The sequence below is a fragment of the Nerophis ophidion genome, linkage group LG14 (assembly GCF_033978795.1).
Source record: "Nerophis ophidion isolate RoL-2023_Sa linkage group LG14, RoL_Noph_v1.0, whole genome shotgun sequence".
In the NCBI taxonomy this organism is placed as follows: Eukaryota; Metazoa; Chordata; class Actinopteri; order Syngnathiformes; family Syngnathidae; genus Nerophis; species Nerophis ophidion.
In genome coordinates, this window is record NC_084624.1 from 39,749,438 (window position 1) to 39,764,555 (window position 15,118).

General features: G+C 45.1%; 1 protein-coding gene across 7 annotated transcripts in view; it reads right to left on the bottom strand.

The window, feature by feature from the left end:
• Positions 1-15,118, bottom strand: part of vipr2 (vasoactive intestinal peptide receptor 2) — a 54,572-nt gene that overhangs the window by 24,974 nt on the left and 14,480 nt on the right. For 4 of the 7 annotated variants that reach the window (XM_061920756.1, XM_061920759.1, XM_061920755.1 and 1 more), the window contains exons 2-3: positions 12,636-12,747; positions 8,152-8,265 (exon numbers count right to left, since the gene is read on the bottom strand). In XM_061920756.1, the coding sequence (XP_061776740.1) occupies positions 8,152-8,265; positions 12,636-12,747 (226 nt within the window). The remainder of the gene's footprint in view (positions 1-8,151; positions 8,266-12,635; positions 12,748-15,118) is intronic. The other 3 variants (XM_061920758.1, XM_061920757.1, XM_061920754.1) reach the window with 2 other exon arrangements.

The following is a 15,118-nucleotide window of genomic DNA, read 5'->3' on the forward strand; positions in this document are numbered from 1 at the left end:
CACTTATCCGAGGTTGGGTCGCAGGGGTAGCAGCCCAGGCAGGGAAGCCCAGGCTTCCCTCTCCCCAGCCACTTCGTCCAGCTTCTCACGGGGGATCCCGAGGCGTTCCCAGGCCAGCCGGGAGACATAATCTTTCCAACGTGTCCCGGGTCTTCCCAGTGGCCTCCTACCGGTCGGACATGCCCGAAACCCTCGGGTGGCATCCTGACCAGATGCCCGAACAACCTCATCTGCCTCGTCTCGATGTGGAGGAGCAGCGGCTTTACTTTGAGCACCTACCGATTGACAGAGCTTCTCACCCTATCTCTAAGGGAGAGCCCCGTCACCCGGTGGAGGAAGATCATTTCGGCCGCTTTTACCCGTGATCTTGTTCTTTCGGTCATAACCCAAAGCTCATGACCATAGGTGAGGATAGGAACGTAGATCGACCGGTAAATTGAGAGCTTTGCCTTCCGGCTCAGCTCCTTCTTCACCACAACGGATTGATACAGCGTCCGCATTACTGAAGACGCTGCTTCGATCTGCCCGTCGACCTCACGATCCAATTTTCCCTCACTTGTGAAGAAGACGCCGAGGTACTTGAACTCCTCTACTTGGGGCAAGATCCCCTCCCCAACCCCGACATGGCACTCCACCCTTTTTCCGGGCGAGAACCATGGACTCACATTGGAGGTGCTGATTCTCATCCCTGCGAACCGATCCAGTGAGAGCTGAAGATCTTGGCCAGATGAAGCCATCAGGACCACATCCTCTGCAAAATGCAGAGACCTAGTCCTGCAGCCACCAAACCAAATACCCTCAACGCCCTGACTGCGCCAAGAAATTCTGTCCATAAAAGTTATGAACAGAAATGGTGACAAAGGGAGTCCAACCCTCACTGGAAACGGGTCTAACTTACTGCCAACGATGCGGACAAAGCTCTGACACTGATCAATAAGAGAGCGGACCGCTACAATCAGACAGTCTGTTACCCCATACTCTCTGAGCACTCCCCCACAGGACTTACACCGTCGAATGCCTTCTCCAAGTCAGCAAAGCACATGTAGACTGGTTGGGCAAACACGCATGCACCCTCAAAGGACCCTGGCGAGATTATAGAGCTGTTGCACAGTTCCACAACCAGGACAAAAACCACACTGTTCCTCCTGAATCCGACGTTTGACTATCCGGCATAGCCTCCTCTCCAGTACATCTGAATAGACCTTACCGGGAAGGCTGAGAATTGTGATCCCACGATAGTTGGAACACACCCTTCGGTTCCCCTTCTTAAAGAGAGGAACCACCACCCCGGTCTGCATATCCAGAGGTATCGCCCCCGATGTCCACGCGATGTTGTCAGCCAAGACAGCCCCACAGCATCCAGAGCCTTAAGGAACTCCGGCGGATCTCATCCACCCCCGGGGCCTTGCCACCGAGGTGCTTTTTAACTACCTACAGTGTGGCGAAGTTAGTAGAGTGGCTGTGCCAGTAATCTGAGGGTTACTGGTTCAATCCCCACCTTCTACCATCCTAATCAAGTCCGTTGTGTCCTTGGGCAAGACACTTCACCCTTGCTCCTGATAGGTCCTGGTGAGCGCCTTGCACGGCAGCTCCCGCCGTCAGTGTGTGAGTGTGTGTGTGAATGGGCGAATGTGGAAATACTGTCAAAGCGCTTTGGGCTCCTTAAAAAGGGGTAGAAAAGTGCTATACAAGTACAACCCATTTACCATTTAACATTTACCTCGGCAACCTCAGCGCCAGATATAGGAGAGGCCACCACAGATTCCCCAGGCACTGCTTCCTCATAGGAAGACGTGTTCGTAGGATTAAGGAGGTCTTCGAAATATTCCTTCCACCGACCCACAACATCCGCAGTCGAGGTCAGCAGAACACTATCCCCACCATACACGGTGTTGACACTGCACTGCTTCCCCTTCCTGAGGAAGCAGATGGTGGTCCAGAATCGCTTCGAAGCTGTCCGGAAGTCATTTTACATGGCTGGCCCGAACTCCTCCCATGTCCGAGTTTTTGCCTCCGCGACCGCGGAAGCCACACATCGCTTGGCCTGTCGGTACCTGTCTGCTGCCTCCGAAGTTCTATGAGCCAAAAGAGCCGGATAGGACTCTTTCTTCAGCTTGACGGCATCCCTCACCGCTGGTGTCCACCAGCAGGTTCTAGGATTACCGCCACGACAGGCACCAACCACCTTGCGGCCACAGCTCCAATCGGCCGCCATGACAATGGAGGTACGGTACATCGTCCATTCGGACTCAATGTCCAGCGCCTTTCTCGTGACACCTTCAAAGTTCTTCAGGAGGTGGGAATTGAAACTCTCTCTGACAGGAGACTTTGCTAGGAATTCCCTGCAAACCTTAACAATGCGTTTGGGCATTCGGCATCCTACCCCACCATCGCAGCCAACTCACCCCCAGGGGGTGATCAGTAGAAAGCTCCGCCCCTCTTTTCACCCGAGTGTCCTAAACATGAGACCGCAAAATTCGATGACACAACTACAAAGTCGATCATGGAACAGTCACGACAGTCACGACCCGTCTCCCCACCCGAAGGCGGAGGGAAGCTACCCTCTCGTCCACTGGGTTCACCTCCAACGTTCAGGCTTTGAGCCGGGGGTAATAAGAATTGCCAACCCAGCCCGTTGCCTCTCACTGCCGGCAACGCCAGAGTGGAAGAGAGTCCAGCCCTTCTCGTGCGAACTGGTTCCAGAGCCCTTGCTGTGCGTTGAAGTGAGTCTGACTATATCTAGCTGGAACTTCTCTACCTCTCGCACTAGCTCGGGCTCCTTCCCCCCCAATGAGGTGACGTTCCACGTCCCAAGAGCTAGCATATGTAGCCTAGGATCAGACCGCCAAGTGCCCTGCCTTCGGCTGCCGCCCAGCTCACATTCCACCCGACCTCTATGGCCCCTACTATGGGTGGTGAGCCCATTGGAGGGGGGACCCACGTTGCCTGTTCGGGCTGTGCCCGGCCGGGCCCCATGGGAACAGACCCGGCCACCAGGCGCTCGCCATTGTGTCCCACCTCCGGGCCTGGCTCCAGAGGGGGGACCCGGTGACTCGTGTCCGGGCGAGGGAAATCTGGGTCCTTCATTGTTATTCTTTATTGAGGTTTTCGAGCTGGTCTTTGTCTGATACCTAACGTAGGACCTGTTTGTCTTGCGTGAACCTTCCAGAGGGTACGGACGCCCCCGAACAACATAGCTCCTAGGATCTTTGGGACACGCAAACTCCTCAACCACGGTAAGGTGGCAGCTCAGAGAGGAGCAAATATTCATTAACTTAGAATTTAATGGCAGAAACACATTGCAAAAAAAGTTGTCACAGGGGCCTTTTTACCACTGTGTTACATGGCTTTTCCTTTTAACAACACTCAGTAAACGTTTGGGAACTGAGGAGACCAATTTTTGAAGCTTCTCAGGGGGAACTGTTTCCCATTCTTGCTTGATGTACGCACTCATTTTCAACGGGAGACAGGTCAGGGCTACAGGCAGGCCAGTCTCGTACCCGCAGTCTTTTACTATGAAACCACGCTGTTGTAACACGTGGCTTGGTGTTGTCTTGCTGAAATAAGCAGGGGCGTCCATGAAAAAGAGGTTGCAAGATTGGCAAGATGGCGGCGCCCGGACGGGCTGCGACACTGCGGTGCTCTTGCTAAAGATGGAACATTTGGCGGAAATGCCGGACAGTTCTGCAGACTTCATGGCTGGCTCGCATCGTGGTCACTCCGTGATCACGTACGACCGCCAGACACTTCTGGATATGGACATATCGGGCCGTTTTGGACTGATAGACGCGGGCGTGCTAAACATGCTAACTAGCATGGGGATACGTCGGCGGCTACATCCAGCGGCCCGTGAAGCAGCGGAGTCTTGTAGCAGCGGGGGCCGTCTACGGAGCAGACGCCAGCGGTGTGATCGGAAACGCGGATGTCGAGCGGGGCTAAAAACAAAGCAGAAGGCTAATCCCCACAGAACACCACTCCCCTCCACCCTGAAGACGGATTTAAATAAAGGATGCGAGACTACTGGTCTGGGTAAGGAGTCAGTTAAATTAGAACAAGTTTTTTCTGCTTTGAGTGTTTCAGAGTTGGACATGTGTTTTACTGAGGTGGCTAACTATGATGCGTGCAGTTTATCAAAGCAACAAACAAACAATCGGAAAATCCCCGTTACTGAGGAGGCTAACCATGATGCGTGCAGTTTATCAAAGCAACAATCAAACAATCGGAACATTCCCGTCGTATCAATTCCTAGATATGGTCGTAATTATACTGAATGCACTGGGCATAATAAACACAACATTATTAATATTGCTACTACGGATAATTTGATCAAAAATTCCCTAAAACAGCCCACTACCTATAATATAGGTTTTTTAAACATAAGATCATTGTCTCCCAAAACGTTGTTAGTTAATGATATTATCAGAGACAACAATCTTAACGTCATCGGTCTCAGTGAAACCTGGCTTAAACCAAACAACTTTTTTGCGCTAAATGAGGCATGTCCTCCTAACTTTACACATGCGCATATTGCCCGTCCGCTTAAAAGGGGTGGGGGGGTCGCACTAATATACAACGAAAACTTTAACCTTAGTCCTAACATAAATAATAAATATAAATCGTTTGAGGTGCTTACTATGAGGTCTGTCACACCGCTGCCTCTACACCTGGCTGTTATCTACCGCCCCCCAGGGCCCTGTTCGGACTTTATCAATGAATTCTCAGAGTTCGTTGCTGATCTAGTGACACACGCCGATAATATAATCATAATGGGGGACTTTAATATCCATATGAATACCCCATCGGACCCACCGTGCGTAGCGCTCCAGACTATAATTGATAGCTGTGGTCTCACACAAATAATAAATGAACCCACGCATCGCAACGGTAATACGATAGACCTAGTGCTTGTCAGGGGTATCACCGCTTCCAAAGTTACGATACTCCCGTATACTAAAGTATTGTCCGATCATTACCTTATAAAATTCGAGGTTCAGACGCATGTTCGTCAAACTAATAATAATAATAACTGCTATAGCAGCCGCAACATTAATACGGCCACAACGACAGCTCTTGCTGACCTACTGCCCTCGGTAATGGCACCATTCCCAAAGTATGTGGGCTCTATTGATAACCTCACTAACAACTTTAACGACGCCCTGCGCGAAACCATTGATAACATAGCACCGCTAAAGTTAAAAAAGGCTCCAAAAAAGCGCACCCCGTGGTTTACAGAAGAAACTAGAGCTCAGAAATTATTATGCAGAAAGCTGGAACGCAAATGGCGCACGACTAAACTTGAGGTGCACCATCAAGCATTTAGTGATGGTTTAATAACTTATAAACGCATGCTTACCTTAGCTAAAGCTAATTATTACTCAAATCTCATCCACCGTAATAAAAACGATCCTAAATTTTTGTTTAGTACGGTAGCATCGCTAACCCAACAAGGGACTCCTTCCAGTAGCTCCACCCACTCAGCTGATGACTTTATGCAATTCTTTAGTAAGAAAATTGAAGTCATTAGAAAGGAGATTAAAGACAATGCGTCCCAGCTACAACGGGGTTCTATTAACACTGACACGATTGTATATACGGCGGATACTGCCCTCCAAAATAGTTTCTCTCGTTTTGAGGAAATAACATTAGAGGAATTGTTACAACGTGTAAATGGAATAAAACAAACAACATGTTTACTTGACCCTCTTCCTGGGAAACTGATCAAGGAGCTCTTTGTATTATTAGGTCCATCAGTGCTAAATATTATAAACGTATCACTTTCCTCGGGCACTGTTCCCCTAGCATTCAAAAAAGCGGTTATTCATCCTCTTCTTAAAAGACCTAACCTCGATCCTGACCTCATGGTAAACTACCGACCGGTGTCTCACCTTCCCTTTATTTCAAAAATCCTCGAAAAAATTGTTGCGGAGCAGTTAAATGAACACTTAGCGTCTAACAATCTATGTGAAACCTTTCAATCCGGTTTCAGGGCAAATCACTTGACGGAGACAGCCCTCGCAAAAATGACTAATGATCTATTGCTAACGATGGATTCTGATGCGTCATCTATGTTGCTGCTCCTCGATCTTAGCGCTGCTTTCGATACCGTCGATCATAATATTTTATTAGAACGTATCAAAACACGAATTGGTATGTCAGACTTAGCCCTGTCTTGGTTTAACTCTTATCTTACTGATAGGATGCAGTGTGTCTCCCATAACAATGTGACCTCGGACTACGTTAAGGTAACGTGTGGAGTTCCCCAGGGTTCGGTCCTTGGCCCTGCACTCTTCAGCATCTACATGCTGCCGCTAGGTGACATCATACGCAAATACGGTGTTAGCTTTCACTGTTATGCTGATGACACCCAACTCTACATACCCCTAAAGCTGACCAACACGCCGGATTGTAGTCAGCTGGAGGCGTGTCTTAATGAAATTAAACAATGGATGTCCGCTAACTTTTTGCAACTCAACGCCAAAAAAACGGAAATGCTGATTATCGGTCCTGCTAGACACCGAACTCTATTTAATAATACAACTCTAACATTTGACAACCAAACAATTAAACAAGGCGACACGGTAAAGAATCTGGGTATTATCTTCGACTCAACTCTCTCCTTTGAGGCACACATTAAAAGCGTTACTAAAACGGCCTTCTTTCATCTCCGTAATATCGCTAAAATTCACTCCATTCTGTCCACTAAAGACGCTGAGATCATTATCCATGCGTTTGTTACGTCTCGCCTCGACTACTGTAACGTATTATTTTCGGGTCTCCCCATGTCTAGCATTAAAAGATTACAGTTGGTACAAAATGCGGCTGCTAGACTTTTGACAAGAACAAGAAAGTTTGATCACATTACGCCTGTACTGGCTCACCTGCACTGGCTTCCTGTGCACTTAAGATGTGACTTTAAGGTTTTACTACTTACGTATAAAATACTACACGGTCTAGCTCCATCCTATCTTGCCGATTGTATTGTACCATATGTCCCGGCAAGAAATCTGCGTTCAAAGGACTCCGGCTTATTAGTGATTCCCAAAGCCCAAAAAAAGTCTGCGGGCTATAGAGCGTTTTCCGTTCGGGCTCCAGTACTCTGGAATGCCCTCCCGGTAACAGTTCGAGATGCCACCTCAGTAGAAGCATTTAAGTCTCACCTTAAAACTCATTTGTATACTGTAGCCTTTAAATAGACTCCCTTTTTAGACCAGTTGATCTGCTGTTTCTTTTCTTTTTCTTCTTTGTCCCACTCTCCCCTGTGGAGGGGGTCCGGTCCGATCCGGTGGCCATGTACTGCTTGCCTGTGTATCGGCTGGGGACATCTCTGCGCTGCTGATCCGCCTCGACATCTCTGCGCTGCTGATCCGCCTCCGCTTGGGATGGTTTCCTGCTGGCTCCGCTGTGAACGGGACTCTCGCTGCTGAGTTGGACCCGCTTTGGACTGGACTCTCGCGACTGTGTTGGATCCATTGTGGATTGAATTTTCACAGTATCATGTTAGACCCGCTCGACATCCATTGCTTTCCTCCTCTCTAAGGTTCTCATAATCATTATTGTCACAGACGTCCCACTGGATCATTATTGTCACCGATGTCCCACTGGGTGTGAGTTTTCCTTGCCCTTATGTGGGCCTACCGAGGATGTCGTGGTGGTTTGTGCAGCCCTTTGAGACACTAGTGATTTAGGGCTATATAAGTAAACATTGATTGACATTGATTGATCCGGCTTAGTGTAGACATACTCTAGGTCTAAGTCTAAGTAAGCATTCATGTGATTGCATAATTTTTATTTGCTGCATTTACCTGTGGCAATTGTTTTATTGTGGTTACTCCTGGCGGTCACTGTAATCTATCTGAGTGGACAGCCAGTGTTTTAATGGTATCTCCACTATCAGACTAAAATTGCAGGAGGATCAAAATCAGAATGTGTTTGTGCCAACATGCTTGATGCACACTAATCAACAGATGCTAAATGTTCATGTTGCATCATGAATGTGGTAAGTAGAGAAGTAAGGGTGTTTTTTTTTGGGGGGGGGATACATCCCAAATTGGGTCGCGTCAGCAGGCCGCCGTGTCCTTACATAAGTTCTCAGAGTGGAAACAGCCATCTGGAGACACACACACAACATTTAGAAGCCTTGACCCGACTTACCGTTCGTGCCAAAGACGATCTTGAGGACACGGGGACACGGGATGGTGATGGTCTGTCCGATCCCGGTGCGCTCCCAGCACGTGATGTTGTCCCATGCTCCTTTGCATCCCGCTTCTCATCAAAGCAAACACAACTCCAATGATTTTGACAGACATCTGACACTTTCCAAATATTGTTGTGACGACGATGAGTATGATGATGATGATGATGATAAGCCTCCCCTTCCTCCCAGTGAAAACAAAATGCTGTGTCCAGCAGTTTTTTGCTTTCATCATTATTTTTGCTCTACTTAGAGCTTTAATTAACACAAACGAGACACTCTGAGTTTTCCTCGCCAGCCCTGCAGGCTTTGTTGCTGCTCTGTGCTTCACATTGGACAGGCTGTTCCTGAAGTCTGGACATACTCACTTGTATACACAAATAATAAACATAAATGACAACAAAAACATGTCAATTGAATTTAAAAAAGATATTGATAAATTGTTTGATAAATATGTTTCGCACTAACACACTTAATAAGGCCACTTATTTTGTGGACATGCGTGGCGCACTTATTTTGTGCACCTGATAAGTACACTTATATTGTGCTCTTGTGCAGTTCACCTACTTTGCACACTTAACCTGTGCACCTATGCTATCCAAACGCTATTCAATTGTGTACTTAAAGGCCTACTGAAACCCACTACTACCCACCACGCAGTCTGATAGTTTATATATCAATGATGAATTATTAACATTGCAACACATGCCAATACGGCTTTTTTAGTTTACTAAATTGCAATTTTAAATTTCCCGGGACTTTTTTCTTGAAAACGTCGCGTAATGATGACATGTACGAGTGACGTCACGGGCTGTTATGAATATGAGCGCTGCACACACACACAGCTAAAAGTCGTCTGCTTAAACGGCATAATTACACAGTATTTTGGACATCTGTGTTGCTGAATTTTTTGCAATTTGTTCAATTAATATTGTAGGAGTCAAAGTAGAAAGATGGAGTTGGGAAGTTTTAGCCTTTAGCCACACAAAGACACGGTGATTCCTTGTTTAAAATTCACGGAGGTGAAACTTTAGTATGGATCACAGCGGACATGAATCCCGACTACATGTCAATCAGCAGGTTTCGGTGAGAAAATTGTGGTTGAAAAGTCGCCTATTACCGGAGATCAGCTGAGCTTGTGCCGTCCATACAGCTGCCGTCGACTTCCCCGAGATACTGCGCGTCAATACCCGGCCGTGGATGTACACTTCCGACTATCAGGTACTGTCAAACTCACTAAAACACTAGCAACACAATAGGCAGATAAGGGATTTCCCAGAATTATTCTAGTAAATGTCTCTAAAAACATATGAATCCGTCTCAATGCAACGCGATTGCAATCGCGTTTTGTTTTTTTTAAACTTTTTTTTTCTAGTCCGTCGCTATCAATATCCTCAAACACAAATCTTTCATCCTTGGTCAAATTAATGGGTAAATTGTCGTTTTCTCGGTCTGAATAGCTGTTTTTGTTAAAATCAATGTGAATATATGAGGAGCCCTCAACATGTGACGTCATCGTCTGTGACTTCCGGTAGAGGCAGGGCTTTTCGCCAGTTGCGAACTTTATCGTGGATGTTCTCTACTAAATCCTTTCAGCAAAAATATGGCAATATCGCGAAATGATCAAGTATGACACATAGAATGGACCTGCTATCCTCGTTTAAATAAGAACATCTCATTTCAGTAGGCCTTTAAGTGCAATCAAGCTGTGCACCATTTTGATTCACTTGTTTTGCGGATATGATTTGTCATGCACTAAAAGGGGCTGTTTGCAACTTGCTCACCATTACATTTTTCAAAGTAAAATATATATAGCACAACCGGCTACATTGTGTTACCATTAGTGGTTTAACAGAACACATTTGCCTATATTTTTCACTATTACTAAGTTTATGGTATAAACTTACCCAGTGGCCTTGTGGTTAGAGTGTCCGCCCTGAGATCGGTAGGCCGTGAGTTCAAACCCCGGCCGAGTCATACCAAAGACTATAAAAATGGGACCCATTACCCCCCTGCTTGGCACTCAGCATCAATGGTTGGAATTCAGGGTTAAATCACCAAAATGATTCCCGGGCGCGACCACTGCTGCTGCTCACTACTCCCCTCACCTCCCAGGGGGTGAACAAAGGGATGGGTCAAATGCAGAGGACAAATTTCACCGCACCTAGTGTGTGTGTGTGACTATCATTGGTACTTTAACTTTTAACTTAAAAACTTTTACGGCGATCGCTCATGCTGTGTCGTCAACATGTATGCAAAGGGAGCGTGTGCACACAAGTGAAGCAACAAAGATTTTTCATCCACGTTGTTGCTACGATAAAATAGACATTCAATGACAGCGAACACTAACTACCCAAATAGCTAATGTTAGCTAACAACACCCATGTGTTGCATACATACGCGCAAAACCAGTGAAGTCGGTACGTTATGTAAATCGTAAATAAAAACAGAATACAATGATTGGCAAATCGTTTTTAACTTATATTCAACTGAATAAACTGCAAATACAAGCTATTTAATGTTCGAACTGAGAAACTATTTATTGCAAATAATCATTAACTTAGAATTTAATGGTAGCAACACATTGCAAAGAAGTTGGCACAGGGGCATTTTTACCACTTTGTTACATGGTCTTTCCTTTCAACAACACTCAGTAAACATTTGGGAATTGAGGAGACCAATTTTTGAAGCCTTTCAGGTGGAATTCTTTCCCATTCTTGCTTGATGTACAGCTTAAGTTGTTCAACAGTCCGGGGTTTCCGTTGTGGTATTTGACGCTTCATAATACGCCACACATTTTTAATGGAAGACAGGTCTGGACTACAAGTAGGCCAGAGTAGTACCTGCACTCTTTTACTATTAAGCCACGCTGTTGTAACATGTGCAGAATGTGGCTTGGCATTGGCTTGCTGAAATAAGCAGGGGCGTCCAGGAAAAAGACGTTGCTTGGATGGCAACATATGTTCCTCCAAAACCTGTATGTACCTTTCAACATTAATGGTGCCTTCAAAGATGTGTAAGTTACCCATGCCTTGGGGACTAATACACCCCCATACCATCACAGATGCTAGCTTTTGAACTTTGCTCCTATACCAGTCCGGATGGTTCTTTTCCTCTTTGGTCTGGAGGACACGACGTCCGCAGTTTCCAATAACAATTTGAAATGGGGACTTGTCAGATCACAGAAGACTTTTCCACTTTGCATCAGTCCATCTTAGATGAGCTCAGGCCTAGCAAAGCCGGCATTGTTTCTGGGTGTTGTTGATAAATGGCTTTTACTTTGCATAGTAGAGTTTTAACTTGCACTTACAGATGTAGCGACAAACTGTAGTTACCGACGGTGGTTTTCTGAAGTGTTCCTGAGCCCACGTGGGGATATCCTTTACACACTGATTTCGTTTTTTGATGCAGTACTGCCTGAGAGATCGAAGGTCACGGGCAATGCACGTGCAGTGATTTCTCCTGATTCTCTGAACCTTTTGATGATATTACGGACCGTAGATGGTGAAATCCCTAAATTCCTTGCAATGGCTCGTTGGAAAATGTTGTTCTTAAACTGTTCAACAATTTGCTCAGGCATTTCTTCACATAATGCATAAAGTTTCCCTACTTGTCCAGTGTTTTTCAGACAACCTGTGCAATACTGGAGTGAATCTTGTAAAGCGGAACATTTATTTACCTAAATCCCCGATGAAATTTCGTTGTCTCGTCTAAAAAAAGACAATCAACATCGCAAAGTATTTACTCTTGCCAATCATTCAAAGGATGAAGAACCTTCAGAAAGATTATGTTTGGTCCAAATAGAGTCCAGACCCAGAGGGATGTCTTTACCAAAAAAAAGTGCTTGTGTGTGTGTGTGCTGATTATTTGGGTCCAATTTATTTTGGTCAGGCAGCCAGATAATCTCATCAATCATCATCAAATATAATCTGTTTATAATCTGTTTAGAGAGTTTCAGTCGGGTTCTGGACGTAGTCCCAGCAGGAATCTGTTTAGATTTCATTTCAAGATGAACCATTAGGGTCATCAGTGTCGTCGACTCATCGATTTGATGACAAGCTAAAAGAAATACTGACACAGTACATATTATTTATCGGGGTGTGTTAACTTGTCGCAGGGGGGGTTGCACACATACAAGGTACAGATGATCTAAATAATATTTTGATAAGACCTTTCTGCTGAGCTATCTGAACAAAACACTTTACCTCTGTGCTATAGTTAACAAAACCAATCCAACATATCTAATCATTTTCATTTTAGATAAATATATTTTTATTTTGGACACCGTTACTGCATCCACTTGATTAGGTGCACTATTTCATGCAAATACTTAGCCTCGTTAGGTGTACCTAATGTTGTGACTAGTCTACACACTGTTCTATGTGTACATTTCAAAGCTCAGTTGAACAAACTTGTCTTGCTGTTAAAGAAGCGAGAGTCGCACCTTGGTGTTGTCTGTCTTGCTCTTGGTCCTTCAGTCTCTTCAAACACTCGTCGTGGTCCTTCTCCACCTCCAGTAGGAAGTTACAGGTGGGGTGGCGGCCATCGACCGCCATCTGCAGGAGGTGGTGGTAAATAATAGATGATATTGTCATCTTGTTATAGCAGAGGAGACAACTTGACAGCATTGTGAAGAAGGACAGATACGTCTCTTTTGTTAAGCCTGTGTGTGTGCGTTTGTGTGTGTGTGGGGGGCCTCCATGGGGCCCTGAGCAAAATTTGATTTGGGGGCCTTCTTTTGATTTTAGGGCCCTCCATTTCTGCCAATAATATTGATTGTTGATCATTCACACACCTACTATAAAGTCAGTGCGGCTCTGGCAATGTTGTTTACATGACCCTATTGCAGTGGTTCTTTACCTTGTTGGAGGTACCGAACCCCACCAGGAGAAGTTTTAATTTACTGTAAGAATAATTATGTACATATATTATCACACAACTTTAGTATGCTTAAAGTCTGTTGCCATAGTTATTAGCTATTGTGCTCATGCTGCATTTTTTCTATCTGTGCAAGGACAAAACTTCTTGTCTGAGGGGTGGCCTCCGCTGCAGATGTTGTATTTGTTTTAGCCCGCTAACAGCCAAGGACTTCAAGGACCTCAACTAAGATAAGATGACAGCACGCAGACAAAGCCGAAACAAGGAAATCACAAGGCCTCCAGCACATTCCGTCACACATTGTGCGTACTGGACCTGCTTTGCATAGTATATGTGACCACTCCTTTTAGAGCAGGGGTAGGGAACCTATGGCTCTAGAGCCAGATGTGGCTCTTTAGATGACTGCATCTGGCTCTCAGATAAATCTTAGCTGATATTGCTTAACACGATAAGTAATGAATAATTCCGCTGGTAATCACAGTGTCAAAAATAACGTTCTAAATATAAAATTTTTCATGCATTTTCATCCATCCATCCGGTTTCTACCGCACCTGTTCAAGAAGTCGCATTAATGGTAAAAAGTGTTTTATTTATTGTTGGTTAGCCTCAGAATAACAATGTTATTAAAAAGAATAAGAGACTTATTATACTCTAAAAATGTTGGTCTTTCTTAAAAATGCATGCATATAGTTGTATTCAGTGTTAAAAAACAATATATATATATATGGCTCTCACGGAAATACTTTTAAAAATATTTGGCTTGTATGGCTCTCTCAGCCAAAAAGGTTCCCGACCACTGTTTTAGAGGCTGCCTCAGTGATGTTGACTATGAAACTCCTAATTAAATAGAGGGACGCGGGAGCGGAACCTTAGGGCGTAGGGCGAGACTGTGACTAGGTGTGCAGCGCCATGCGTTCTCCTCATGAGCTAAATTAAACTTTGTCTCTGCATGGTTCCTTGCTTCTTTGCCTGATTAATAGATGTCATCAGTGTTTGAACCTGACCTCCGCCAAACCCCTAAGCCCGACTCACCGAACCCCTAGGGTTTCGATTGAACCCTGTTTAAGAACCACTGCCCTATTGTAAGCCTGGAATGTCTTTACATATGACATGTCATTTATAAATAAATGGTGGTGGCCCAGTTAAGAACATAAATAATACCAATGCAATAATAACACAAATAATATCGATGAATGAATGACGTCCAAGGTGCCACATATGGTTCCTAATTTCAGAATGTAGAACATTCAGCTTACAAGAGTGACCTGGGATTGAAGGTTCCAAGTGATAAAGCCTTGTATTTACAGTAAAAGTGTCATCTTGTCTCATCAGTCTTGTACTTATAAGTCTTTAAATTACCTGTTTTTATTTTTATCTAATTGTTATTATTTAGGGGCACGGTGGCACATTTGTGCATGTGCCTCACAATACGAAGGTCCTGAGTAGTCCTAGGTTCAATCCTGGGCTCTGGATCTTTCTGTGTGGAATTTGCATGTTCTCCCCTTGACTGCGTGGGTTCCCTCCGGGTACTCCGGCTTCCTCCCACCTCCAAAGACATGCACCTGGGGATAGGTTGATTGGCAACACTAAATTGGCCCTAGTGTGTGAATGTGAGTGTGAATGTTGTCTGTCTATCTGTGTTGGCCCTGCGATGAGGTGGCGACTTGTCCAGGGTGTACGCCACCTTCCGCCCGAATGCAGCTGAGATAGTCTCCAGCACTCCCCGCGACTCCGAACGGGACAAGCGGTAGAAAACAGATGGATGGATGTTATTATTTAACGTTTACATTCTACCGAGAGAGCACAGTCCAAAGTTAAATTCATTGTGTGTTAAACATACCTGGCCAATAAAGCTGAATCTGATTGGGTTTATTATTTTTGATAGCAAAAACCTGCAACAGCAATGTGCAAAAAATAATTTGTAGTGCAAGAAAACTATTTCGTGTCACGATAAAATCATTTAGATGTGTACAAAAGTAACACATTCAACCGTACAAAAACGGAGAGAATGAAATAAATTATAGCAAATTATAGTAAATGTATTTACAT